This window comes from Nerophis lumbriciformis, linkage group LG17 (assembly GCF_033978685.3).
Source record: "Nerophis lumbriciformis linkage group LG17, RoL_Nlum_v2.1, whole genome shotgun sequence".
Taxonomy (NCBI): domain Eukaryota; kingdom Metazoa; phylum Chordata; class Actinopteri; order Syngnathiformes; family Syngnathidae; genus Nerophis; species Nerophis lumbriciformis.
In genome coordinates, this window is record NC_084564.2 from 18184080 (window position 1) to 18210714 (window position 26635).

The 26635-nt window shown below is 41.4% G+C and overlaps 2 protein-coding genes across 4 annotated transcripts in view; one reads left to right on the forward strand and one right to left on the reverse strand.

Moving 5' to 3' along the window:
* The first annotated feature begins 1897 nt into the window (after window positions 1–1897).
* On the forward strand, window positions 1898–12006 carry cfap45 (cilia and flagella associated protein 45). The gene is made up of 12 exons (XM_061973274.1): window positions 1898–1915; window positions 1963–2064; window positions 2127–2227; window positions 3651–3795; window positions 3866–4036; window positions 7948–8126; window positions 8199–8328; window positions 8388–8534; window positions 8621–8734; window positions 10963–11156; window positions 11223–11447; window positions 11529–12006. The coding sequence occupies exons 1-12, from the start codon at window positions 1898–1900 to the stop codon at window positions 11587–11589; spliced, it is 1587 nt and encodes a 528-aa protein (XP_061829258.1). The 3' UTR covers window positions 11590–12006.
* A 796-nt stretch (window positions 12007–12802) lies between these two features.
* LOC133614585 (clathrin heavy chain 1-like) overlaps window positions 12803–26635 on the reverse strand; it is a 35070-nt gene continuing 21237 nt past the window's right edge. The window contains exons 11-34 of one of the 3 annotated variants that reach the window (XM_061972664.2): window positions 25488–25625; window positions 25245–25409; window positions 24975–25155; window positions 24739–24902; window positions 24535–24660; window positions 24305–24447; window positions 23991–24225; window positions 23797–23919; window positions 23576–23721; window positions 23312–23495; window positions 23046–23238; window positions 22793–22954; window positions 22530–22690; window positions 22338–22445; window positions 22061–22228; window positions 20405–20554; window positions 19862–19993; window positions 19615–19725; window positions 19336–19506; window positions 19039–19260; window positions 18288–18308; window positions 15038–15075; window positions 14854–14929; window positions 13725–13869 (exon numbers count right to left, since the gene is read on the reverse strand). In XM_061972664.2, the coding sequence (XP_061828648.1) occupies window positions 14899–14929; window positions 15038–15075; window positions 18288–18308; window positions 19039–19260; window positions 19336–19506; window positions 19615–19725; window positions 19862–19993; window positions 20405–20554; window positions 22061–22228; window positions 22338–22445; window positions 22530–22690; window positions 22793–22954; window positions 23046–23238; window positions 23312–23495; window positions 23576–23721; window positions 23797–23919; window positions 23991–24225; window positions 24305–24447; window positions 24535–24660; window positions 24739–24902; window positions 24975–25155; window positions 25245–25409; window positions 25488–25625 (3273 nt within the window). In that variant the 3' untranslated portion in view covers window positions 13725–13869; window positions 14854–14898. Of the gene's footprint in view, window positions 13870–14853; window positions 14930–15037; window positions 15076–18287; window positions 18309–19038; window positions 19261–19335; window positions 19507–19614; window positions 19726–19861; window positions 19994–20404; window positions 20555–22060; window positions 22229–22337; window positions 22446–22529; window positions 22691–22792; window positions 22955–23045; window positions 23239–23311; window positions 23496–23575; window positions 23722–23796; window positions 23920–23990; window positions 24226–24304; window positions 24448–24534; window positions 24661–24738; window positions 24903–24974; window positions 25156–25244; window positions 25410–25487; window positions 25626–26635 lie in introns of all 3 variants that reach the window. The other 2 variants (XM_061972662.1, XM_061972663.2) reach the window with 2 other exon arrangements.

Below are 26635 nucleotides of genomic sequence, written 5' to 3' on the forward strand. Positions count from 1 at the left end.
AATAAATTAAAAGAAAACTATTTGTAGTCATTCTCCTTGCAATATATCCAAGTGTTTCTATGGTAACGGGAAAACATTACCGCAGGCGTGACGCTTTTTCACGCAGCTTTTCTGGAAACAAACTTTTACTAAAGTTTGGTTTATCTGTATCCGGACGAAAAAGAGGAAGGAGAAATGGTAAGGTTTTATTGCTTTTGTGTCTTGACGTGTTTTAATATGCTATTTATACTCCTGCATTTATATGATTTTCTTTTTTAATGTGTCATCTCGTGCAAGAAATACACCCGCACAGGAAGTGTGGGGATGGGGGGTTGGCAATAAATCAGCTGTTTAAGAATAGATACAAGGTGAGAAAAAATTAGTTACAGTAACCCCTTGTTTATCGCTGTTAATGTAGTGGTACATTCATTTCCACCAAGTAGGAATTATTGATAATAAATGTAATATTTTAACAGAGCATAAAAAACAGTATCCTACCTTCTAATATGTGTGTTAAAATTATAAGAGCCCTATAGACATATAAGTACCAAAAATAGTCACCTTTACACTCGTTCATTCCAATATAGCAGTGGTTTTTAAACTTTGTTCACCAAATACCACCTCAAAAAAAGTTGGCTCTCCAAGTACCACTATAATGACCAACATTGAATTACAGTAGCGTAATAGGCCTAAGTATTCATTAAAACAAAGCAGAAGTTTTATTTAACAAGTACATTTAATATACTGGCCACTGTAATATTACACACCAGTAGCACCGTGTTTGAATATTTGATTAAAATATTTCACTAGATGGAGCCCGCCACAGTTTGAGAATCACTGCAGTATAGTAATGCTGGCTAAGGCTGAGCCAATCAGTGGCCATGTGACTGAACATTGCGCTCTGATTGGTTTGGTCTCATCTAGTGGCCATCTATCCATTTTGTACCGCTTACTCTCTTCGGGGTCGCGGGGGGCGCTGGAGCCTATCTCAGCTACAATCGGGCGGAAGGCGGTGTACACCCTGGACAAGTCGCCACCTCATCGCAGGGCCAACACAGATAGACAGACAACATTCACACACACATTCACACACTAGGTGGCCAATGGTTGTTTATTTAGCCATTTTTGTTTCCCTAAAAAGTCCATTTAATAATTTATATGAAAGAAAAAACAGCCGGTAGTGGCGTTTTAGTCATGTGTTCTAGCCTTGTCAGTTCAAAACACCAACATTACCATTCAACAACTATTTTCTTTGGTCTCCTTAAAGGCAATAGTGTTTAGCCATACGTGAAAAACAACATTAAATAGGGTTAGGGTTAATAATTTGCTATAAAAAAATCTAAACGCAAACTTATGAGCTTTGTCTTTATTTTATTACATTTAAATTAATTTATTACTATCACATTTATTCAACACGGTTCAATCTCCTAAATTCTGATCTACCCTTTTGGCCGTGTATACAGCAGTAGCAGTCAAAAGTTTGGATGCAACTTCTTATTCAACAGCTTAAAAAAAAAAGTCTGTCCAAACTTTTAAGTGGTACTGTAAGTAAACAATATTTTTTTCCATGATTACAACATATAATAATTTACTAAATGTATAATTGGTTTGTACAATGACACTGTATGACATCCATGTCACATTCTGAACAACAAACAGTTGCTCTAATAAACAATGCAGTAGGAAGGGGATTCATATGGCCTCATTCATCGCAGTTTACCCGACACATGAAACGTGACGAATTGGGGGGGTTCACTTTCCACTTTAGCCGCCAGATGGCAGTAGAGTGTTCCAACTTTGACCACAGCCTCAGTTGCTATGTAGAGTGGCACTATCCATCATTTTCAGCAGACCGCATTGCGAAATGGTTAACCCCCCCTCTTCCTCTCACGGGAGATCCACCCAGGAATGGGGCCATATGAATCCTTTCCCTACTGTATGTAATCTATTGGAGAAAGATGGCTGTGACTGTGAACCTTGCAGAGCGCCACTTCCTCCACCACATCTGCAAGGAGACAATATCGATACCAGACCAGAGCCTCCTCCTCTCAGGTGGATGAAAGTCTGTTTGGAAGCACCACAAAGGTCAGGATTGAAACATGAGTGTTTGTGAGGAGAATACTTTTATCATTGTTCTTAATGTTTAGAGGGCATCACAGTCAGCCTGCAAGGTGAAGGAAGTCAAGGAAGTGCCAGTGCAGAAGCAAACTATTCAAATTGTCACCAAAGACCTAATTCGCAATCTCAGGTAAAGGCAATACAATACTTTTGCAGTATTTTATTACTTTTTCATCTTTTTCATTTATTTTATCTCCATACACATAAGGTGCAAGTATCTGAGCCAGGATTCGAACATTCATTTTGAATTAAATCTTAAATGTAATGTATTCCCCCCACGTATTTGACATGGCGTGGTTTGAGCCGGGATTCAAACCAAGACCTATACCTGGCTGTGGGGCAGACATACAAACAACATACACCAATGTGTTGTCATTTATTAATCTATTTGTTTAAATTAAATTCTAGTTTGTCTTAATTTTTGGTACATTTGTTGTATTTGTTAATGATAATTTTCACAAGAAAGGTTTAGAACGAATACCATATAATTTTTTTTAAATGTAAAAACATTTTTATCTTAATCTTTTGTACATTTTGTTTTATTTGATAATTATATTTTTTCACCAGATGGCATTTGAACGATACCGTATTTGTTTCAATTTAATTATTTAAAAAAAAAAATTTATATTTACTCCAGCTTCCTCCCACCTCCAAAGACATGCACCTGGGGATAGGTTGATTGGCAACACTAAATTGGCCCTAGTGTGTGAATGTGAGTGTGAATGTTGTCTGTCTATCTGTGTTGGCCCTGCGATGAGGTGGCGACTTGTCCAGGGTGTACCCCGCCTGCCACCCGAATGCAGCTGAGATAGGCTCCAGCCCCCCCGCGACCCCGAACGGGACAAGCGGTAGAAAATGGATGGATATTTATTTTATTTGTTGAATACATTTTTTTACAAGATGGGAAGTAAAAGTAATCTAATTAATTAATTTTTTTGTATATTTTTATTTATTTATCAATTATATTTTTTTTCACAAAATTTGATTTGACGATACCGTATTTATTTATTTAAATGCATTTATTTTAAAAAAAAAATCTTTTGGGGGGATATTTGTTTTATTTGTTGAATATAATTTTTAACAAGATGGGATTTGAATAATATCGTATTTGTTTAGATTTAATAATTGTCAAATTTATTTTTCATATTAGTTTTTTGTTAATCATATTTTTTCACAAAATGGGATTTGAACAAAACCATATTTATTTGTTTTAATTTAATTTATTTAGAAAGTTTATTTTTTATTTTTGTTTTACTTGTTCATTATATTTTTCACAAGATGGGGTTTGAAAAATACCGTATTTCTTTGTTTAAATGTAACTTTTTTTCTTTTTTTGTACATTTGTTAATTATACTTTGTGATAAAATAGGATTCCAACCATACCGTATTAGACGGATGGTCTAACTGCATGCTCCTTTGGTCTAATTTTATAGGCTCCAGCTTGGATTTGTACTTTATTTTTCCATTTGACTGGTCCTTTGTGTGTTTGAGTAGATACTGAGCCTCTGGATTACTCATCTTGAAGGTCTTCCTAACAAGAAATCCTTCTTCAGGGTTCCATGCAGAGATCCTTCAGGACAGTCCATCATTCTAACATCAGCTGACTTCAAGCAGATCACCTCAAGATCCAAGTATCTCTCCAAGGAGGAGAAGGAGGCTTGGAAGGCGGCCAGTCAGAGGAGGAAAGAAGAAGAGATGGTAGGAAATAAGCTCAAACATACCAAAAGGTACTTGAAGAAGAAGTCATGAGTTGATCCTGCGTGCGCAGAAAGCGGCCGAGGAAAGGAAGCGAGAGATGTTAGAGGCGGACATGTCCCGTCAGGAGAAGGAGGCTTTAAGCGAAGTAGAGATGGAGGCTCACGACCGTGTGCAGCGTTTGTTGGAGGGCGCCAACGCCCTGAGGATGGAGCAGGAGGAGGAGATTAAAGAACTCAACAAGGTAATATTTGTTTTAAAAAGGGCCGTCAAGATGGCGGTGCTGTAGTGGCTGCAGGAGCTCTGCGCCCTTTTGCGTTCTTGAGGTTTCCCTCTTGTTTTCATGTGTTTTTTTCCCTTTTGGTTCGGACTGCTTCGGGACTGCGCAATAAGGCGCGACATTTTCGTGATCTCCGCAGTGCTTTTTTGCGAGCTCTTGGATCGGTCTCAGGGGAGCCTTTTTGGCCATGGCCATGTTTGCACCGGAGACCAGCTGCTGGCTGGGGTTGAGCGTCGGCATGGCCGAGCTTCACAGAGCCCCGGCTGAATGCGCAAGAATCGGACACCTCGGTCTCCCTGGACGGATTCTCGCTCATCATTGGCCGAAAGCTAGTGGGCAGACTAGGACGGAGTTGGCTCGCTTGTTTGCTTTATTGGGTCTGCTCTTGTCTCCCGCCGTGCTGCCACCGCCCCATCCCAACAGACAATGGCGTATGTGGGTGTTGAAATGCTGTTTTTGTTTTAAATACCGGTACATGCATGGTGCAATCGTATGTGCGCAATTTGAATTATTGCTCATTTTTTGTTGTTTTATTTTTGTAGCACAGAACAGCAAAAAAAATAAAAAATAAAAAAAGAGAAATAATTCTAATTGCGCACATACGATTGCACCATGCATGTTTTGTAGCGGCAGAACGGTGCAACAGGGGTTAGTGCATGTGCCTCACAATACGAAAGTCCTGAGTTCAATCCCGGGCTCGGGATCTTTCTGTGTGGAGTTTGCATGTTCTCCCCGTGACTGCGTGGGTTCCCTCCGGGTACTCCGGCTTCCTCCCACCTCCAAAGACATGCACCTGGGGATAGGTTGATTGGCAACACTAAATTGGCCCTAGTGTGTGAATGTGAGTGTGAATGTTGTCTATCTGTGTTGGTTGGCCCTGTGATGAGGTGGCGACTTGTCCAGGTTGTACCCCGCCTTCCGCCCAAATACAGCTGAGATAGGCTCCAGCACCCCCCGCGACCCCAAAAGGGACAAGCGGTAGAACATGGATGGATACTTTTGTAGCTGTATGTAAAAATGGCACCACTAAAGTGGCAGCTGGTTGCATCAGCTTTGTGCTATTTTATGTTCTTTGTCTTCTTAGATATTTTTTTTTAACCTTGTTTTTGTGAACTTTTTATATTTGCACTGCAACCACACAATTTCCCCATTGTGGGATGAATACAGTCTATCCTAACCTTGTCCTTTCTTAAAAATAACAAGTTAACTCATGTGATTCAGCACAAAAAATGATAGCGTCAATCACACAATGTATTTTGACTGTACTTGCTCCTTTTCCTTAACTGTGTGGATGGTTACCTGAAAGGTGACGTGGGTTGTTATCAGGTGAATACATATGCCAGTGCAAAGATGAGTGAAGAGACCCCAAACGTCTTCACTGGAGAATTTTACTTCAAAGTACACTCTGATTGGATTTAGGACCAAACGATTTTTTGAGCAAATAAATGTAGTGCATTCAAGTTGCCTAAAACAGGGGTTCTTAACCTTTTTGACCACAGGGCCCAACTTTTTCACTACAGAGGGGCCCGGTGCCTACTCAAATATTAACACTGTAGTAGTAATCTTACTCCTGATTTTAATGATCTTCACAATTATATCTAATCTACTTGGAGTTTAACAGGATATCCATCCATCCATTTTCTACCACTTGTCCCTTTTGGGATAACGGAGGGTTTAACAGGGTCAATTTAACTTAATTAAATAAAATAAATTAAGCCCGATTGTAGCTGAGATCCAGCGCCCCCCGCGACCCCAAAGGGAATAAGTGGTAGGAAATGGATGGATGGATGAAAAAAATAAATCATTTAACAGCAGTGGTTAAAATTGATTTAACAGGATAAACCTTGTCAAATGATATGCATGTATTAACCACAAAGATCATTATCGAGACTTAGGTCAGGCTGATTAGAAAAATAAATACTTATTTAATATACTGCAAAAGAAAGGACTTATGAAAACTGATGAAAAATAAATATACATACACTGTGCAAGAATGCATACAAATATTTAAATTGATAATACTAAATACTATAGATGTTCAAAATACTAACTTAATAATAAATAATATGTTTAAGCCAGCTCAGTGACCGCCCTGAGATTGGTAGGTCGTGAGTTCAAACCCCGGCCGAGTCATACCAAAGACTATAAAAATGGGACCCATTACCTCCCACTCAGCATCAAGAGTTGGAATCGGGGGTTGAATCACCAAAATGATTCCCGGGCGCGGCCAGAGCTGCTGCTCACTGCTCCCCTCACCTCCCAGGGGGTGGAACAAGTAGATGGGTCAAATGCAGAGGGTAATTTCACCACACCTTTAAGTTTTAACTTTAACTTAACTAAACTGTGACTACAATTTAAGTACAAATGAAAATACAGCGTCATCACTTTAGTCATAATTTTTGCACTTAAGGAACCTCTCTGTGAATTGGCTCCGACTCCTTCCGTTTCTTTGATATTGTCGTTACTGCCACAAGTGGTGGGAACGTGTATTACAACTGAGTATCGCTGCCATAGGACTCCTGAGGCAGCGGACAGGTACCGACAAGCCAAGCGGTGTGCGGCTTCAGCGGTTGCGGAGGCAAAAACTCGGACATGGGAAGAGTTCGGGGAAGCCATGGAAAATGACTTCCGGACGGCTTCGAAGCGATTCTGGACCAACATCCGCCGCCTCAGGAAGGGGAAGCAGTGCACTATCAACACCGTGTATGGTGGGGATGGTGTTCTGCTGACCTCGACTGCGGATGTTGTGGATCGGTGGAGGGAATACTTCGAAGACCTCCTCAATCCCACCAACACGTCTTCCTATGAGGAAGCAGTGCCTGGGGAATCTGTGGTGGGCTCTTCTATTTCTGGGGCTGAGGTTGCTGAGGTAGTTAAAAAGCTCCTCGGTGGCAAGGCCCCGGGGGTGGATGAGATCCGCCCGGAGTTCCTTAAGGCTCTGGATGCTGTGGGGCTGTCTTGGTTGACAAGACTCTGCAGCATCGCGTGGACATCGGGGGCGGTACCTCTGGATTGGCAGACCGGGGTGGTGGTTCCTCTCTTTAAGAAGGGGAACCGGAGGGTGTGTTCTAACTATCGTGGGATCACACTCCTCAGCCTTCCCGGTAAGGTCTATTCAGGTGTACTGGAGAGGAGGCTACGCCGGATAGTCGAACCTCGGATTCAGGAGGAACAGTGTGGTTTTCGTTCTGGTCGTGGAACTGTGGACCAGCTCTATACTCTCGGCAGGGTCCTTGAGGGTGCATGGGAGTTTGCCCAACCAGTCTACATGTGCTTTGTGGACTTGGAGAAGGCATTCGACCGTGTCCCTCGGAAAGTCCTGTGGGGAATGCTCAGAGAGTATGGGGTATCGAGAGGAGCCAGATGAGGTGGTTCGGGCATCTGGTCAGGATGCCACCCGATCGCCTCCCTCGGGAGGTGTTTAGGGCACGTCCGACCGGTAAGAGGCCACGGGGAAGACCCAGGACACGTTGGGAAGACTATGTCTCCCGGCTGGCCTGGGAACGCCTCGGGATCCCCCGGAAGAGCTGGACGAAGTGGCTGGGGAGAGGGAAGTCTGGGCTTCCCTGCTTAGGCTGCTGCCCCCGCGACCCGACCTCGGATAAGCGGAAGAAGATGGATGGATATCACTGCCGCCCATACGCACCACAGCTGAGAAACAGATATTATGTGGGCCCTATGGTTAAGAAACACCGGCCTAAAACATAAAAAAAATGTTCCTGAATGACAATTTTTTCTAAATAACGGGGTTTTTCTAAAAGTAGTATGTAATAACTGGTGGTTATTCCCAAATTCAAAAGTGTGATTAATCTGATTGAAAAAATATGAATCATTTGAAAGCAGTAGATAAAAATGCAGTGCCTGGTGTCCTGCAGTTGATTCTCGGTGCCCAGTGCCAAGCCACGCGTGACGCACAGATCCAGGAGAAGAGACAGATCCAGCTGGAGATGCTGGAGGAGCAGAAGCGTCTGGACGCCATGATGGAAGTAGAACGTCGCAGGCTTCTGGAAAAGATGGAGCAGATAGAAGAGCAGCACAAGCAAGAGAGGATCTGGTGAAGGCTCAAAGATCTGCACCATTCTTGTTAAGTCCACAACTGACTGTATTATGTGTGTGTGTTATTCAGCGGGAAGCAGCAAATCTTTGAGCAGATCCAGCAGCGTCTGGAGGAGAAACTGGTGCAAGATGAGCTGAAGGAGCAGGAGAAACATTGCGTCCGAGAGAAGCAAGCCAGAATGAACCTGGAGGAACTCATGGTATCACAAAACACACAATACAGAAACACAAACAGCGCTGACGCTTGTCTTCTGTCCAGGTCTTGGAGAAGAAGAGGGAGGAGCAACAGCGTCTGCATCAGGAGGTCATGCGAATCAACGCCGAGACTTTGAAGGCGCATGAACAGAAGAGGGAGGAGGAGAAGCTTGCAGATAAGAGAGAAATGGAATTCCTCCAAAACAAACAGGTTAGACACTCTTCCAGCACTTTGTGCAGTTTGAGACACCACACTGCTTCTAAAGTCCTCATCCCCCATGTTCCTCCTGTGTGAAGCAACGTGAGGCGGACTACGAAGCAGAGCAGAGGAGGATCAAGAAGGAGAAGGAGCTGGAGATCGCAAGGCTGAGGGCTCGGCAGGAAAAAGCCAGGGACCACAAAGCAGACCAGGTCAGGAAAAGCCTGAAGACACTTCAAAGCAGGGGTGTCCAAAGAGCGGCCCAGGGGCCAATCAAATGTTATTATTGGCTTGCGTCATTATATATTATATTCAAAGAATACCATCACATACTTTTAACAGAACATTACAAAAAAGGTTTGGCACCACACAGAAAATAGAAGAACAAAGTCAAGACAAAAGTTAGCATAGCGTATGTTGACCTGCGTAGTGCTTAACAAATGTACATGCAGTGGTAACTTGGTTTTTGTATGCCCCGCTTGTCATTTCATTCCGCGGAATTGAGTGCCGAAACACGCGTTGTAGTGACTCAGTCTCTGTGCTTTTTTTTTTTTATTGAGTATTCCTGCAAAATAAGTCACCATGGGGCCAAAGAACGTTGCCTTTGCTAGAACTTTGATAAAGAAGGTGAAAAGCACTATTGAATCCAATAAATAACTTCTAGCAAAATCAAAGAGGCCATCTGCTTGGCTCTTTCCTTGCCTTCGGTGTTGGTGTTTTTTGTAAGATTCGGTTTGATATTTTTGAACGGATTAAGGGCTGTCTTCGACTAAAGATTTTTATAGTCAAATCTGATTTGTTAAGATTTTGCCCATTGTAGACGATTATATAAAATAAACAGATGATGATAAGTTGTACTATACAGACTGGTCCCTTTGTTATGGCTGGGCAATATGGCTGAAAACTATCACAATATAAGGGTTTTATATCGGTCAATATCAATAATTATTGATATTTTTTTATGAACTATCAAAATAAGGAACAGAAGGAAAATATATTAAATATTTAAAAACATTCAAATGTTACCTTCCTCGGATTATAATCCACTCAGCTGTCAAAGCAGAAAAGATAGGAAATGTCAACACAACCATGGAAAATACTCAAGAAATGTAGACAAATCTAAAATCACATTAAACACTTAACAATAACCTATTTAAATGAAGGTGAAAAATAAGGAATATGTAAGAAATGCTTAATAAAGTGTAACAAAAATGTGCAAAGTGTGAAAATGTAATTAGAAAAACCTGAGAAGAACTATTTTCTGCAAGTTTACTGCCAGGAAGTTACGGCTGTGCTCGGGTGAACGTGCCTCAGGTGGTCCACATTGGTGTGACAAATTGTGTAACGAGGGTGTTATATATTCATATATATTAACTGTTACAAGGGGCCCTCTGAGGGCAGCCACATTTAAGATGTGGCCCTCAATTAAAACGAGTTAGACACCCCTGCTCTATACAGAGATACAGTATACCCAAATGGAGATTCGAACACAGATCTCCTGACTGTGCGGCCTACATGCTAACCATTAAAGTGGCCCTCAATCCGCCGTATGGGTTTAATACCAGCGCCACCTTGTGGTGTATTTGTCAGACAGATAACAGCACAAGAAACATGTTTTGTTAAATGATCGCCTGTTAGTGTGTCGAGATTCATGATTAGACAATTGATTGTTGAATCACCACCTCTTGAAACACGTCACACAAAATGAAGTGAAATACTTGGCTTTAATTGTTTCCCAACAGTGCCTGTAACAGGGCAGTAAAACGTCTGGTAAAACAAAACATAAGTCATCGTCATAGAACCACTAGCTGCAGAAGCTAGCTCTCCAATCAGCTAAACAGACTCAATAAGTCCATGATAAGGTTTTGGTGGATTTATAAAACCGGAAAAATACAGACAGAATGCCATTGTAAGATAAGAATACTAAGACAGACATGTGCTAGCATTTTTGCTAATGCTAAAGACGCCAGCTTGATTACATTTTCAACCCGCAGCACCTACAGTTAGCGAACTCGTCCAAAAAACGGTGCCATAGCACAAACAATAACACACCTTTTTAGTGTCTGTCTGTGCTATATTAAAACTATTCGTTGAATACAAAACATTGTCGTTAGAGAAGAAAAATGCAAAAAAATAGCCGCACCATTTTATAAGCCGCAGAGTTCGAAGCATGGGGGAAAAGTAGCAGCTTATAGTCCAGAAAATACGGTATTTACAGGGCAATCTCTAGTAGTACTTGTTATTTTATGTCAGAAAAATCTCATGTATTCTGTTGTATGACTGGAAAGTTAATCGCGTACCTTCAGTCATTAGCATATGTCGATGAAGAAAGTGAATTAAGCGAAATTGGATGACTTCAGTGTGTACTGCAGCACAGTGTTTGGGACTCTTGTGGTTTTTTTTGTGCATTTAAAATTAATCTTTATTGTGTATTTATAAGGACGAGCTGCGAGCAAAAAGGAACCAAGATATGGCGGACAGAGACTGGAGGGGGAAACAGAAGGAGCTGGCTGCCAAGAAGGCGCAAGAGGAGGCCACACTGAGGGCCGCTCGCTTGGAGCAGGTGCAGCGCAAAGAGCAACTCCTGTCTATGGAGGCCGGCCGAGAGAAGGCTGAGTTTGAGAGGGTCCTCAAGTAAGAAAACACAACCATTGAAAATCAAAAGTCAGGCCAATGGTAAACTCTTCCGTTTTGGCACAGGGTGCAACAGGAAGCCGCCGTCAAACAAAAAGAAGACGACGAGAAGCAGCGCCAGAGCGCGCTTAGCCACGCCGAGGCCATTAGGCAACAAGTGAAGGAGATGGAGCAGTCGGCCATTGCCAAGCGCAAAGAGAGATTGAAGGAGGCTGAGCAAGTGAGCAGGGAGGCCCAGCAGAGACGCAAACGCATCAATGAGGTCAAACAGAAGAAGCTGAAAGAGCTGAAGTGAGTGGGAAGAGAACACAACAATGTTTTGTAACGCACAACTTGGTCCACTGACAGCTCTGTGTGTGTCTGCCTGCGCAGGGCAACTGGGCTCAGTGACAAATACTGCAGTGAAGTGGAAAGGAAGGCTTGGCTGCTTTGATTCCCTCACAGTGCCTGTCGAGGACCACAATGTATCCCATAGGGCAGGTTGTGTCCACAGTACGGTCCACATTCTAAAAATGGTGTGAAACATGAATACCACTACACCACTCAAGAAATAAAGCTAATGATTTGATAGGCTGTTGGATACGGAAAGGGATATTCTGTAATTGAAAAAGACTGCGGCCGATACCTGGATTAAAATGGAGTTGGGTGGGGACAATCAGCCAATTTATTTAAGTTACTGTAAGTCATTTGACTGTACATCTGGGGGGGGGGGGGGGAAACACATACCACCAAAAAAACCCTCAACATATTCTAAAGAATCGATATTAAACTTAACATGTTCCAGACACTGCGATGAGCCAGTATCCCTGCCTTTTACCCGAGTGCAGCTGGGAAGGTCCAAGTTCCCCTCCTACCCCGAGAGGGACAAGCGGTAGAAGATGGATGGATGGATGTTCCAGACAATTCCATTAAAAGAAACAAAAAAGTTACTGTAGCAGCATAAAATGTTTTTGGATGTAATAAAACAATGTATTGTAAATATAAAATTCTAACACTATAATGTATGTATATAAGTACCTACAAAGGCCTATATTACCGGTAATGTATATTAAACATTTTGGATGTGCTGCTCCCCCACATGGACAAATATGTAGCTATTCAAATCAATTCTGCACGGCTGTCTAATCCACATTCATTTACATACACACACACACACACGGGACTCCACAGAAAACATGTTTACACTTTTTAGGTTTTATTTAGGCTAGTACTTCCTTTCAGTTAGGTCATATTCTTCTACTTTTATTGATGACAGGGCCCCCTCTATTTATGTATTTATTCATATGCATGACAACAAAAAGGGAGTGAACGTATGGTAAGGTTAGGGCTACACTTATACACACACACACACATACGCACACACAGACACACAGAGTGATTTAGGTATGTAAGGAAGTACATGAAGGTAAATAGGGTCTTACTTCACACGATTCTTGACAAATAGGTGGATGTACTATTTTTTTGAACCATCTGCATGTTCCATCCCGCTGTCATTCAGACATCGTAAAAGTCTTGGAGGAGGAAACGATAGGAGAACAGGTTGGCGTGTGTATGGAGGGGCGGGGTTGTGTCACCAACTACAATGTTTCATGTTCAACATCTGTACACAAACCAACAAAAGGAAATAAATGCAGACCTCAGCACAGTGAGGGTAAATACACACGCCTGGTACATTTAGTCCTGCCCTTTCTTTTTGCACATACACAGATACAGTCTCACACAAGCACTGTACACGGCACAAGAGGTCACCTAAATACACGCAGGAAGAGGAGCCGACATCTAGCAGGGACCAGAGGGCTGGGGGGGGGTTAAAATTATTTTTCAGACCATCATCATTAGGTCTCACACACACACATTCTTATACACACTGACTCAATCATAAAGTGACATACAGTTAGCTGCATAAGTATTTGTACAGTGAGTTTTTATGATCTTGCCATAATGGATGGTGAACATTTCAAATCCATAGTGGTGCCCAAATACTTCTGAATCTACCTGTACATCTGTATGCATTTAAAAACATCATAAAGCTACACACCTGTGCAGAATATACTATCATTACTTTACTTGCTAGGAGTAGCCATTCACATGGCAATATATTGTTATGTTCAAATATTATATGCAACCCTATGTTTTTTCTCTCCTCAAAATATACAATGTCATGATGTCGGACAAACGAGACAAGGTTAAAGATGCTCACGTGTTCGGACATATATGAGAGCTTCTCTCTTCTCACATGAATGCAAAATCCAATGCTCCTCCACCTGCTTTGCGCAGCTTTAGCAAGTCCACTTCCACTGACAAACCAATAAATCAACAATAAAAAAAACATACAAAGAACAAGGAGTCATAAATATGGAATGTGGGGAAAAGTAACAAACACGTGGTCCAATTTCAAACAATACAAATAAAAGTCCTTCATTGCATTTAAATGTTTTCTTTGTCTGCTAACAGGACAAGATAATATAAATAAAAAAGTATGAGTGGGCTTGCTTATGGCCTCTGTTGAGGGTAGAGGACCATGGGAGGCTGGAGAAGAACACAAACTAGACAGCGAGAGGGGAAAAGTGGGGGCTTCACATGCCGTATCCAAAGTTGGTCTGTGGTGGTGCCGGCTGTACGTAGCCTGGTGCTGCTGTGTAGCCGTAGCCGTACGCCTGCTGGGGGGGCACCGCCACGTTGGACCCTGCCGTTAGCATGAGCTGCGGTGTGCCTGCAACAGTGCACAAATATGTGTTAACCTTTAGGAGTCAAATGCTTCAAATGTTCTTATTTGACAAAAAAAAAAAGTTATCTTGACAAAAACTGCTGTAAAAACTAGAAAAGCACTCAGGAGCGCAGACCTCCGCCAGGACATGATAGAAAAAACGGCCCAAATCCAGACTATGATCCAGAACAGCCACAAAAATGTATTTCTGACCTTTCTTAAAAAGGTAACTATCTAAAGCGGAATGAAAGAAACAGCCTCTTGTCAGTCATTTACGGTCTTTGTCTCTTTGAGTGGAAGCGGAACCACTGGCATACACAGGCAAGTTAAAGCTTGTAACAAACGTAAGGTAGCGTATGAGAAATGATCCGCATCAATTGATTCTTATCCCATTTCGCTCGTAACATAATAGAAATTTGGCCATCATTTTTTGAGTTACCCTTTTTTAACAAATTTAATTGTTAAATGAAAGTGTGACTGATAATTGTGGCATCATTTTTTTTAACATGTTACAAGTAAATAAATTGATTGATTTATATCCATAGCGCAATGAAAGAGCAGATTGATCACCCTGTGTCTCCACTATCTTTGTCTCTGCGATGCAGTTCGCACACGCACACGCACACGCACACGCACACGCACACACACAAACATAACCTCCTGGCGGAATACAAAACATATTTTTAAAGACTATTTGCTTGTTGTTATTATTATTATTAATAGGCTTTTACAAAGGTCAGCAATTGGCAGAAACATAGATGTTCATGCATTTTTATTTAGTTTACAATATGTACAAATTAAAAAAAAGAAAATAATGATCAAATATATATTAGAAAAACGTACCTTCCCCAGAATGTTTGAAAATATCCTAAACATTTCCCCTTTCAATTTAAGTGACGTGGGAAAATAAAAAACAAGAAAGACCTCACTTTGGACACCTCTGTCTTACACTTACACTTCAGTCTTACAACAACAACAGCGTTTTCTCACCATAAACAATTGGTTGAGATTCTGTGGCCTGTTCCTCCTGTTTCCTTAAGGACTCAGAGGCTTCCAATTTGTCCACCTGTGGAAAGGAACAGCAGTTTGCGTGTAAGAATCCACTTGCAAAGTCTTACATAGCCGGAAGCTCTCTTTTTTTTTTTTGAAGACGCAGTGTTTGTAATGAACTGACCTCTGGGTTATTTCACTGGCTGAAGGATGGGACCATTCCTGACCAATGGAGGAGATGAGTACTGTCCACATTTAAATGAAACCAGGCTGCAGGAAGCCCTTCATTAAGCAGCTAAAACAACTACGGCACTAAAAGGCAGCTACTGACTGGCTCTCATTTGTTTAACATTGTGGGGATAAACAGTCTAATGCAGAGGATTAAGAAGGGGGATTAAAAAAAAAAACATCTACGTGGCAATAATGGTCCCACCCATCCAGCCACTCCAGTTATCTACGCTACAGTTTTGGATATAGTATGTAGAGAACCAACCTGCTACCAGTACAGACGACCTGCGGCGATGTTTGCCTCTTATAATTGTGGGTTAGTTTTATTGCCTCATTATAGTGCCTCTAAAAACATTTGTTTTCTCTCGTGTGGCAAACATTTGACCTAAATCTTCATTTAAAAAAAAAAATCCCACTGGAATAACATTGACTTTAAAATCCTAAACCTGACTTTTTGTTTAAAGTCTTAATATAAACTACAAATGATATTGCAGTGTTTCCCATATGTTCAGTTATTTGGCGCTGCTTGGTCACCTCCACTACAGCACATTTGAACGTGCCTGGTCTGCCAGAGAAAAAGAAGAAGGAGCAGGAGGGATCAGAGTTCCAAACGAAGCAACTTTGTTACTATATTTAGCTAGTAATTAGACGCCTCTACCTACTTCTTTTTTAAAAAAGCGACTAGCCATAAATCTTGAATAACGAGTAGTGAAAAGAAACTAAACAAACTTACAGGCTGCTTCATCTTGTTTCTGAAAGTTAACTTTTTCCACATTTGTATGATTATTAATGTATTGTTGCAATGACCCTAGTTCGAACCTGGATCAGGTTATTTCAATTTCCATGATTTCCTCTGGGGAAAACGGTTAATAAATGACCTTCCGTATGACCTTAAAAAAGCAGTTTTACAACAACATTTTTGAAACTTTTTTGATCCTCAGCGTATTAAAAGTTTTCCTAGAAAGCAGCTGAGCAGCGGGAAAGTGCCAGCAGAGTAAAAAAGGTAGCCAGGATAACAAGTTAGAAACCATCTGCAGATGGAACACTGACAAAGTGCAGGAAATGCCTATGCTGTCCCTGTCCTGGTGTTAGGTTCAGTTCTCCACATAGTGTCTGGTTTACTAGTGTCAAGTTAATATGGTTGCGCAGGCTGTTGCACTTTTTAATTAGAAAAGAGAAGGATTGAGAGACATGCGGAAGCAGCGGTTTCTTTTGGTTACGTTCATCTTTAAGACGTGTGAGTGCGTGAGAAAGAGAGAAGAGAAGCACGGTGCCGCAGTGGAGGGAGAGTGGAATAGGGGCAGACAGGATGCTCTTGTACAGCCACTTCAGCGTTTCCAGAAGCAGGCACAGCCAACGACGAAGTCTCGTAGCCTTGTGCTGGTGATGCTACCGCATGCGTGCTACTCCACATGTTTTTATTAAATATGCTGCCGGAGCTACAGGGTATTTGACTATAGTGTTGTGTTGGGAAAGATATCAATGGACACAAATTATCTTCTTTGACAAATGTGTAGAACTGATGTTTGTTTTAACCTTCTCTTCAAGCACAGGAATTTAAGCATACAGAAGGAGAAATGACTGTAAAATCATTGCCTACCTGAAGGAAATGTTCTAAGCCCCAAAAACAACAGCATGGTTGGAAGCCAGTTGGGCAATAACAACTAGTTTAATGTTAGAATTAATTAAGAAGTCTGTGAGACCGTACACTGAAGATGCAAACGTAGTACAGTAGTGATCCAGAGTGGCGCGCTCTTCACTTTCAAAGAAGAGGAGCTGGAAGCTTTGCTGCTCATAAACTAGATAATTCTGGTACCCAATAAAATGTCATACTAAACAGTCTCCTCTTACCAGTCCCTCAAGGATTTTGTGGGCTTTTAAAAAAATGGTTATGGCCTAAAATACCTGAATTTGTAGCAGCCTTTTTAGATGTTTTGACTAGGCTTATTGTTTTGAAAACATTAAATCAATTGTGATTTTCGGAATTTATCAATGTTTTAATTGTTCCTTGTAAACTTAACATCAAACGCAAATGATTTCAACAACATTTGGAAAACAAATAATTTATTAAAGTTTCATTTGTTTTATATGACAAACTCAAATGTAGACAATAGATAGCAATAAAAGCACATACTTCGAGCTCAGCGTCAAATTACTGTACCATTTAAATTATTTATAACTAATAGTAGTAATAATTAATTATTGTTACAGAAAGAAACACCAACAGAGGCTTTCTTATTGTCCGCTGTCTGCTTTGTCGTCAACAAGTTGCAGACATTCTCAGTGTATGTTTTACGCTTGAAATGTGTTTGTCCATCTTTAACATCCATTTGTGTTTTAACACATTTATGTCTGTGCGTGAAGCGCATTTGTAAACCGTTAAGCGCAATCGATAGTGGTAATTGTTGTCGGTAAATGAGAGACGAGTGATTTTCATCACACATTAACATCTCTAACATGTACAGTAAATGCTGCCTCTTTGCGAGGTCGGCATTGCAAATGAGAATCTGTTATTAATGGCCTTAGCCTGGATAAATAAAGATTCAATAAATATATAAATACATGAGGGTGCCAACATGTTTAACTTCGACAGTTAAGGTGCGCGTTTGAACGCTACTCAGAGACAAATCGGTTGGTGAAAATTACGTTGATTGGCCAAAATGTGCGAGTAAGTTGTGAGGCCGCACATAATATGCCAGATTTGGTTGAATTAGCCGCAGCAAATTCCTGGAGGGACTGTCTTATATCCATTGCTTGTAAAAATTTAAGTAAAAAAATGAAATAAGTATTTTGAAATAAGCAGTTATTTTCAATCACCATGTAGTGGGAAGTGGTCAACTGCAGAGAGTACCAAGCCTGTATTCTGGATAAAGGTTTATCAGTGGCAGGCCATTATTTGTACAAATGCATCATTGTTATAGTGGCTTGTGCCCCACATAGAATACATCCAATCTATAAGATTTCTGTCCAACTCCTCACCGTAGACCCTTACAGGAGGGACGTGAAGAGCCCCACTCTGGCGTTGGGTGAAATAGTTAAGTGGAGATGCAGACAGTTGTACACATGTAAAAGCAGCATAGTGACAAAGTGGGAAAGGGGTCATGCAGTTCCTGCTAGCTTTACCCCCCACCGACTCCAAACTACTACAGGAAAGGGGAAGGGCGGGGAGTCAGTAAGGACGATTAGGAAACTGATGCAACGTTCACCTTTTCCTTTATCGCATCAACCTGGAAAGGAAATTCAGAGAGGCAACTTAAGGAAAAAAAAAAGAATGTGGAATTGTCCCACAGTAGAAACTGACAGTGAGAAAGGAGCAAACAGGGGACTTAACATTGACAAGAGAACACAAAAGCACAGAGGAATGCAGGTAAATAAGGCCACTTCTGATACAAATGCAGACTTGAGGTTTTTTTGTAGCTACAAATGTGAAATAATCAGACGAGTGACTAAGAACGTGACATCTGAACTCACCCAACTACTTTAAAGATGATTTTATGTACATTTACCAGAAGCAGATACAAAGTATCAAATCTTTTTTATTTTGCTAGCTAACGACCGCTGTCGTTATTAAAGTGGCTGTACTCCATTTACAAAACAAAAATGCTATATTTCCTCTGGAAGACATTTGTATGGGAAAGTAGCTTGAGTGGATGGAAATCCCAACGGAAAAAAAAATGAAAACATCATTGATGAAAGAAGGGGAGCAAGAATATGCACACTGATGTAGCTAATGTTACATTGCCTGATGTGAAATAGTATTTGCAAATCAAAAATCTAGTGACAGCTGGTAAAAACACCTCTGAAGAATCCAATTTACTTGTGCTAGATTTTGCGAATACTATATTCCACAATCTGCTAGCAGGAAGAAAACGTCACTATGACAATATAACCATGCCTATTTCATGTCTTGGACTCCATAATGTGTTGTCCTAACCTCTTCATGTGTGAATAACTCACCTTACTGAGATATTCCCGCATGACCTGGATGAAGTATGGCATGGAAAAGTCCATGATGTTGTGCCTCCAGGCGGTCTCGAGCACCACGTCCGGCCGCAACAAGTCGTAGCACGTAAACAGGCAGGCAGCAAAACACTCCTTCTTGTCCTCCTCCAGGAACCACGCAAGCAGCTCCTCTGCCAGTTCGATGTCTTTGGACTCAGATGCGTACTGCATGGCGTCCTGTGCAAAAGAAGATTGGAGTTTAGCATATTAATGGGGTCAACGGATGCCTGTGTTAATTTTCCGTCAACGCACCTTGTAAAGCTTGTCCTTCTTGCAGAGCTCCACACTTTGTTTCCAGCGATTGTTGCCCTTAAAAAGGTATGCCGCGATCCTTCTGAACTCGATCAACTCATGCTTCTCCAGGCCTTGAGCCAACGAGATGTTGTCAAAGTTGTCGTAAGCATCGATTGAAGTGCGCAGTGCCTGTGTGCAAGGAAGCAATTGTAAGAACAAGAAGGACCAAAATGTTTTAACTTCAACCAACCATTCAAACATTTACCGGTAATATAAAAACTGTTATTGTTAACATACCGCATAGTCTTCCTCGACAATGAAGAGGTTGTTGAGAGCCTCATTGACAGATTTGTTGTTGTGATTCTGGACCGACCTGAGGTATGGTTTAACCAGCGGTAGATGCTTCATCTGTGCAAGAATCACACACACATGAAATCATAAAGACTACACATCTCTAACATGGAAATCATGACATAAATGACCCTAAAATGGTTTCATTTTTTAAGAATTTCGTAACTAATGCAATACAAAGTTAGCCCCTCACCTTGCTAAAAAAGTTGACAGCACGCGTGTGGTCCAGCCTTGGCGAGAGAACGATGAGCAAGTCATTTAATAACAAGGGTTTGAACTCCAAATAAAACTGGGTGGCTTTGTAATACAGCTCCACATTGGCCACCTAGAGAAAAAAAAAGCAAAGATGTCACTTACTACCTTTTCAAATGTGTATGTGTTCACTTACTAAAAACAATGTCACTCAATGTATCATACTTATCAGTCTTTTTGTTTAGTTTGGTTCTTTATTTTTTACCTATTACCCATTACCAGGTTCCAGTTCATCTGGCTACAAAGTTGTTGTTTTTTTGTTACTTTTTAATTTTATGTAATACATAGTGACACTCTCATATAATAAGAATGTTAGAAAAATCTTGTTTATTTCAACTATTTCCCCGAAAAGTCGCATTGAGGCTAGAAAGTGTGTTCAAATTAATCGATTACTCGATAACTAAAATAGTCGATAACGCAACCCTAGATGTCATACAATAATGCAATACTAGTTCTGCCATGTTAACAACCTACCTCTCCTTACCTTGGTTACAATGTCTTTGAACTGGCCCTCTTTCCAGGCATCAGCAGGATGGCTCATCATGGTGATGATGGCATTGTCGTATTCTTCATACTTATCATAGAGGAAGACCAGTTCTGCCCAGAGGTGCGCTTGCTCAGCTGCCCTGAGAACCTGAGCAAACACACACATTCATGGTTTAACACCTTACCGACAGCACCTCATTGATTGATTGATTGATTGATTGATTGAGACTTTTATTAGTAGATTGCACAGTACAGTACATATTCCGTACAATTGACCACTAAATGGTAACACCCGAATAAGTTTTTCAACTTGTTTAAGTCGGGGACCACTTTAATCAATTCATGGTAAATGAATGGTAATTCATTACGCCAAACATGGTGTTCATTGAATAAGTTGTATTCGGACATGTGACTTTTGAACAAAAATGAACGAAGTGGTGGGCCACCAAACCAACATAGCTACTGTGCAGCAAACAAAGTGCAAACTGAATACGCAAGGGTCCTAGATTTTACCATTAAAAGAAGATAAGAGCAACAATGCAAATATGCAATTGAATATATCCCTATAAGTTATCAAAATAAGATTTGTGATACGAAGGATTATCCGTCCGTCGCATACTCAGACATGACGAACTATCTGGTACTCGAGACGTCATTCTACACTACAAACAGATGAAAAGTTGGAAAACTTCTGTGTGTGGCTGGGTCAAGGAAATTGGTATAAACTTTCAAGATAATCATGTATCGTATTCTGATTTAACTTTGCGCCTACAGCAATGTTTGTTGCTTTGTTTTTGAGTGCGCGCCATTTACAAGTATGTGTTTTTTCCCGTCTTTATCAAATTATAACTATACAGTAGATGTCAATGTTGTGTATGTGCTGAAGTTAAAGTTAAAGTTAAAGTACCAATGATTGTCACACACACATTAGATGTGGTGAAATTTGTCCTCTGCATTTGACCCATCCCCTTGTTCACCCCCTGGGAGGTGAGGGGAGCAGTGGGCAGCAGCGGTGCCACGCCCAGGAATCATTTTTGGTGATTTAACCCCCAATTCCAGCCCTTGATGCTGAGTGCCAAGCAGGGAGGTAATGGGTCCCATTTTTATAGTCTTTGGTATGACTCGGCCGGGGTTTGAACTCACAACCTACCGATCTCAGGGCGGACACTCTAACCACTAGGCCACTTGTTGTTGCCTTTGGTAAAAGCTAAACTCTTTTAGACTTGGCTCACATTTGCTTTCTTTTATTTAAACTGTCCGAGTTGGTGCTTTACGAAACGCTTGTAGCAAAAAACGCTTGTAGAAATACAAAAAATATGAAGATATCACTTCAATGGGAAATACTAAAGGTTAAAAGTATATCAAACAAACATTTAACAAAGTGATCACTGCAAACTTTTGCATTGTTTGACAGCAGTGTTAGCTCCTTTTTCGTCTTCTTTTGTAACTCTTTCACCCTTCTTGATTACCTCTCGAGGAACTCTAAAGAAACTGTTACCCTATTCGCGATTTAAACGGTCCCAACAGTCAAAAACAACGCAAGCATAGTGCATGCTTCCCGAAATAGCCAAAATGTTGCCCAAAACGCTACGACAACAGACGCTAGCTGGTCAAGTAAATTCCAACAGAAAAATGGTTATCACACAGGGCCTACCTTTGGAATGTTAACACGGGACCAGAAGAGCTCTAAGTGCTCTCTCATTTTTTGAGGTTTGAATTTGGAGTAGAGGATTGCCAGCTCTGTGAACATTCCCATATGAGCCCGCTCCAGTCCCAAAGCGGCCTCCAGCATGGTGATTAGCTCCTCAAAGTAGCCACGGTCCTGTAAAAATACCCAAATAAACCTAATTGAAATGTAAAATTCTTCCCTAATCCACCACTAGTTAATCAGTATAAATAGCATTTCAAAAACATTTAGACATGCTTAGAACCTGGTAGTAGTTGATGAGTTCCTCCAGCTCATCAGCATGCACAACAATGTGCAGGCCGCACATTTGGGCAAGCCGGAACTCCTTCCCTTCAACGCATGCAAAACAGACCTGCAAGAGTACGATGTAGAGTTTGTATAAATGTGTACATTAACCTTCTCTTATTATATTAGAGTAAGAGTAAGAATGTCTTGCCTCCTTCCAGGTACGGGTGCTGTTGGCTTTGCGAGCTCCGTCTACAGCTGCCTGGTACTCTCCCAGGTGCACAAGAGTGGAGGCCAGGCGGCCAAAGTTGGACACATTGTTGTAAAGCAGCTTCGCTGCGTCATACATCTTGTCGTCGTAGCACCTGTCACCTACCTAAAGCAACAGGTAGGACAAAAATACGTCACAAAAGGAAAACAAATATGACCAGAAACTGTGAATGTGGGGTGTATGTCACAGATGCTTCCCATAACCTACTTGCTGTATGTGAGCATTATTGGGTCCATTTATAAACTCTTCCAGCTCAGCAAGGCGGTTTGTCTTAGCCAAAGCAAAGATTAGCTCAGTTTCAACATAAGACTCGCGAGCCTTCTTGCGGGCCATCTGCAGAAACTTCACCAGGTCCTCCCAGTTGCCTGCACACAGTGCAGCACATCAATAGTGATTTTTAAAGAGCTTGACCGGGGCGTGCAACAAATACAGTACTTTGGATACAGTTCCACTTACCACTTTGAGCAGCAGCTTGTCCCACCTCCATGTAAGCAGAGGGGTCATCGGCCTTGATGTAGGAGTCAATAGCTTCTTTGACCAGGCCCTTCTGGAGCTGGGCTTTTGCCAGCTGACTCCACACCGGGGGTTCGTTGCAGCGCTCGGCAAACTCATAAGCTCTGTCCAGGTTACCAATGTGCTCGATCAGAACCTGAATAAAATTACAATATTTATGTGATAATACACTACACTTACGGTAATCATTACACAGTAAAATATGTTACCTGCACAGCAGAAGTGTTGACATCAAATTTCCTAAAAATAGCAAAGGCCTCTTCAAACAACTCATTGCTAATGGCGATGTTTGCAATATCTGGGGCGTCATAGTTGTCCAGACGGTTGATGTATTCCATGACCCGGGTCCGATCGGCTTTAATCGCTGTCAAAATGAGCAGGTTTTGGAGGTTTCTGAAAATATACGGCACAGATCTCAGTAAGGACATCGTTAAAACCCTGTGAGACAAGAATTGCACAGCATATTATTATACCTGTGCTCACTGAAGACGGAGTTATCCAGGACAATCTTCTCCAAAAGCTCAATGAGCTCATTGGGAAGGTCAGCGGTCATGAAAGCCTTAACTGTGACAGACACCTCCTCAGGATCCTGGGTCTCCGTCAGGGCTGTCTGGACAACCTGCGTCACAGTACGACAATGAACTTCACAACTTCCATGTAAAAAATGTATACAAGTGATAGAAAGATGCAAGACCTGGTCGATGAGTGGTCTTCTATAGTTGTTGGTCTCCAGCAGCACACTAGCCCACAGCTCAGGGTTCTTGCGACGCACAAGGTAGCGTGACAGACTCTTGAACAGCGAGTTTTCATTACACACCTAAAAAAAAAAAAGAAAGTTCACGAATGAGCTATCTTACAGATTTGGTTAATATGATATTAACAACTTACATTAATCAATTCCTGGTCACACTGTCCTCTTTCATATGCAACACAGGCCAGGTGAGGGTCTCTCTTCTCGCAGTACTTGCCCACCACACGGCTGTCATAAAAGGGATTCTCCCTCAAGAAGCGCTCAGGGTTGTTGTTGCTGTCTATGTATATCTTGGCCAGAGCATTATGTGTGGCGGGCTCTTCACAGCCTTCATGAATACGAGCCTCCAGCCAAGGAAGCAGAAGCTTCAGTCTGTTTAGAATAAAACATTTGGTCATTCAGAGAGAAATGACACGTTTCTATGCTGTTGCATTTGTTTCTTTACTCTTACCGATTTCTCTTCTCCACTTCAGCAACTAGCTCGTCTGTGGAGAACTGTCCTCTTACAACCAGGATCAGGTTTTTGATAACATCCTCTGCACAATCCACATCCAGCAAACCTCCTATAACCACCGGCAGACGACTTGGGTTTACCTGGAGTAAATTTTAAATGTTTACTGACTGATTTACTGGAGGAAATCAGATTAAAAGTGATTAATGAGTTATTCGGGCAGTCCTTACCTTCTGCACATAGATCTCAATGTATTTCTGCAGACTGTTGCGATATAAGTACAGGACCAGATCATGGACAAAATCAAAGCGGTCACACACGATGATCAACGGCAACTGATCAGTCAATTTGGCTTCCTAAAGAAGAACAGACAGTATTTAAAGAATTTACCAAATTTTAATATCCTGAGTGTGGAGTTTGCAAGCGATAAAAACCTTGAGGAAATTCTTCACACGCTCAGGGTCGTAGCAGTTACTTTCTCTGCAGATTCTTTCCACCTCTTTAATTTGTCCCGTCTTGCAGGCAGCCTGAATGTATTTAAAGTGAACCTCTGGGTCCTGGCTAAAGTTTACAATGGAACCCAAAAAGTAGAACAAACCTGAAAAACAGAACGCCTGTCAAAATATGCCACTATCCAGTTTCTCTCTGAAACACCACTCTCTAGGTGTACCTTCAAAGCTCTTGAACGACTCAAAGAGTTCCGTGAGGGACTGAGTGGTGAGCTGCTCATGGTACTTAGAGGCAACCTGAACACAAATTTGCAGGTTCTGGCGGATGTTAGCTGACAACATCGCCCGAAGACACTCCAACGAGTCCTCTACCGACAAGGAGCCAAAGAAATTAACTAACCACTGCAAGGACACACACAAATCCCCGACAATTAGTATTCTGTTTGAATAAATCACTACAATTTGTTATCACTTTTCAGGCTTCAGTTGACCTCTGGGTTGAGAAGGTGTGTGTGGACCACAGCTCGCTTGATGTCATAGAGATCAGTGTAATGCTCTAGCGCCCTCTGCAGGAGACCAGCCTTCTCACACAGTTGTGCCACATGCGCACGGTCGTAATGAGTGAACATCTGGTTGCCCAGAATGGCGTCTGCAACCTTCAAGAAACAAGACATCCTGATTGTTATAATAATTCTGGCATCATTTTGTTTTCATTTATCCATTTGCTTACGTACCTGCGGTGCATGAACCAAATTCATTTCCAGCAGGCGTGTCTGTAGTGGTCCTTCCATTGGTCTGTTGTTCTTCAAAGCATCTAGTAGGAAGGATGTGCATTGCTGGATCAGGTTGTACTCCATGAAGACATCAACAATCTATTTACAAAAAAATACAAATCATTAGTTCAGTTCATAGGGGTGCTAAAAAAATACACACACACACACACACACACACACACACACACACACACACACACACACACACATATATATATATATATATATATATATATATATATATATAAATATTTATATGATAAAGCTTTATATTGTTTTAATAGAGATAGATAGATAGATAGATAGATAGATAGATAGATACCGTATATTACCAAATAAACGCCCTTGTGCAAATAACCGCCCATGTCCTAATAGCCGCCCGGGGTCTGACCCCATTTTGTGAATTAACCGCCTCTTCCTAATAACCGCCCATGTCCAAATAGCCGCCCATGGGCTGTTATTTGCATAATTTAGATTAAAATCATATAGATTTCTTTAAGCCCAATTTATAAGCTAAAAGGAAAATCAAAGGTGCAATAATTCTAGTAATTACGGTAACAGCAGACGTTACGTGGGGATTCTGGGTAATTAACATATTGCAATGGGTCACCGCATATAGCGTAACACACACTCAACGACAACAACAAACCCACGAGGAAAAGTTTCAACATGGCAAGCAACAGTAGCAGTGAGTTGAATGAACAGGATACCGGTACACCACAACTGATGGACGGAATACTTTAAGGGGTAAGAAGAACAGTAAGTTTGACTTAAAGTTCAAGCTAGCGATTGTGAAGTATGCGGAGCAGAATTCTGGTTTGGCAGCGGCCAGGCAGTTTAACATTGACCCAAAACGTGTACGAGAATGGAAACAAAAAAAGGGAGAACTAATATCTCAGTCGGCAATTGATGGAAAACGGGCTCGCTTATCTGGTGGAGGTAGGAAGAAAGTGAGCGACGAGCTTGATGCTAATTTGTGTCAGTGGGTACATCACGTATGCTGCTTTATTTAAAACTTGGAGTACTGTAGCCTTTATTTTATTTAAGTGACAGTATTATTGTTCTGTTTTGATGGTGGGTTTTATACTTGAGTACTTGGTACCATCATT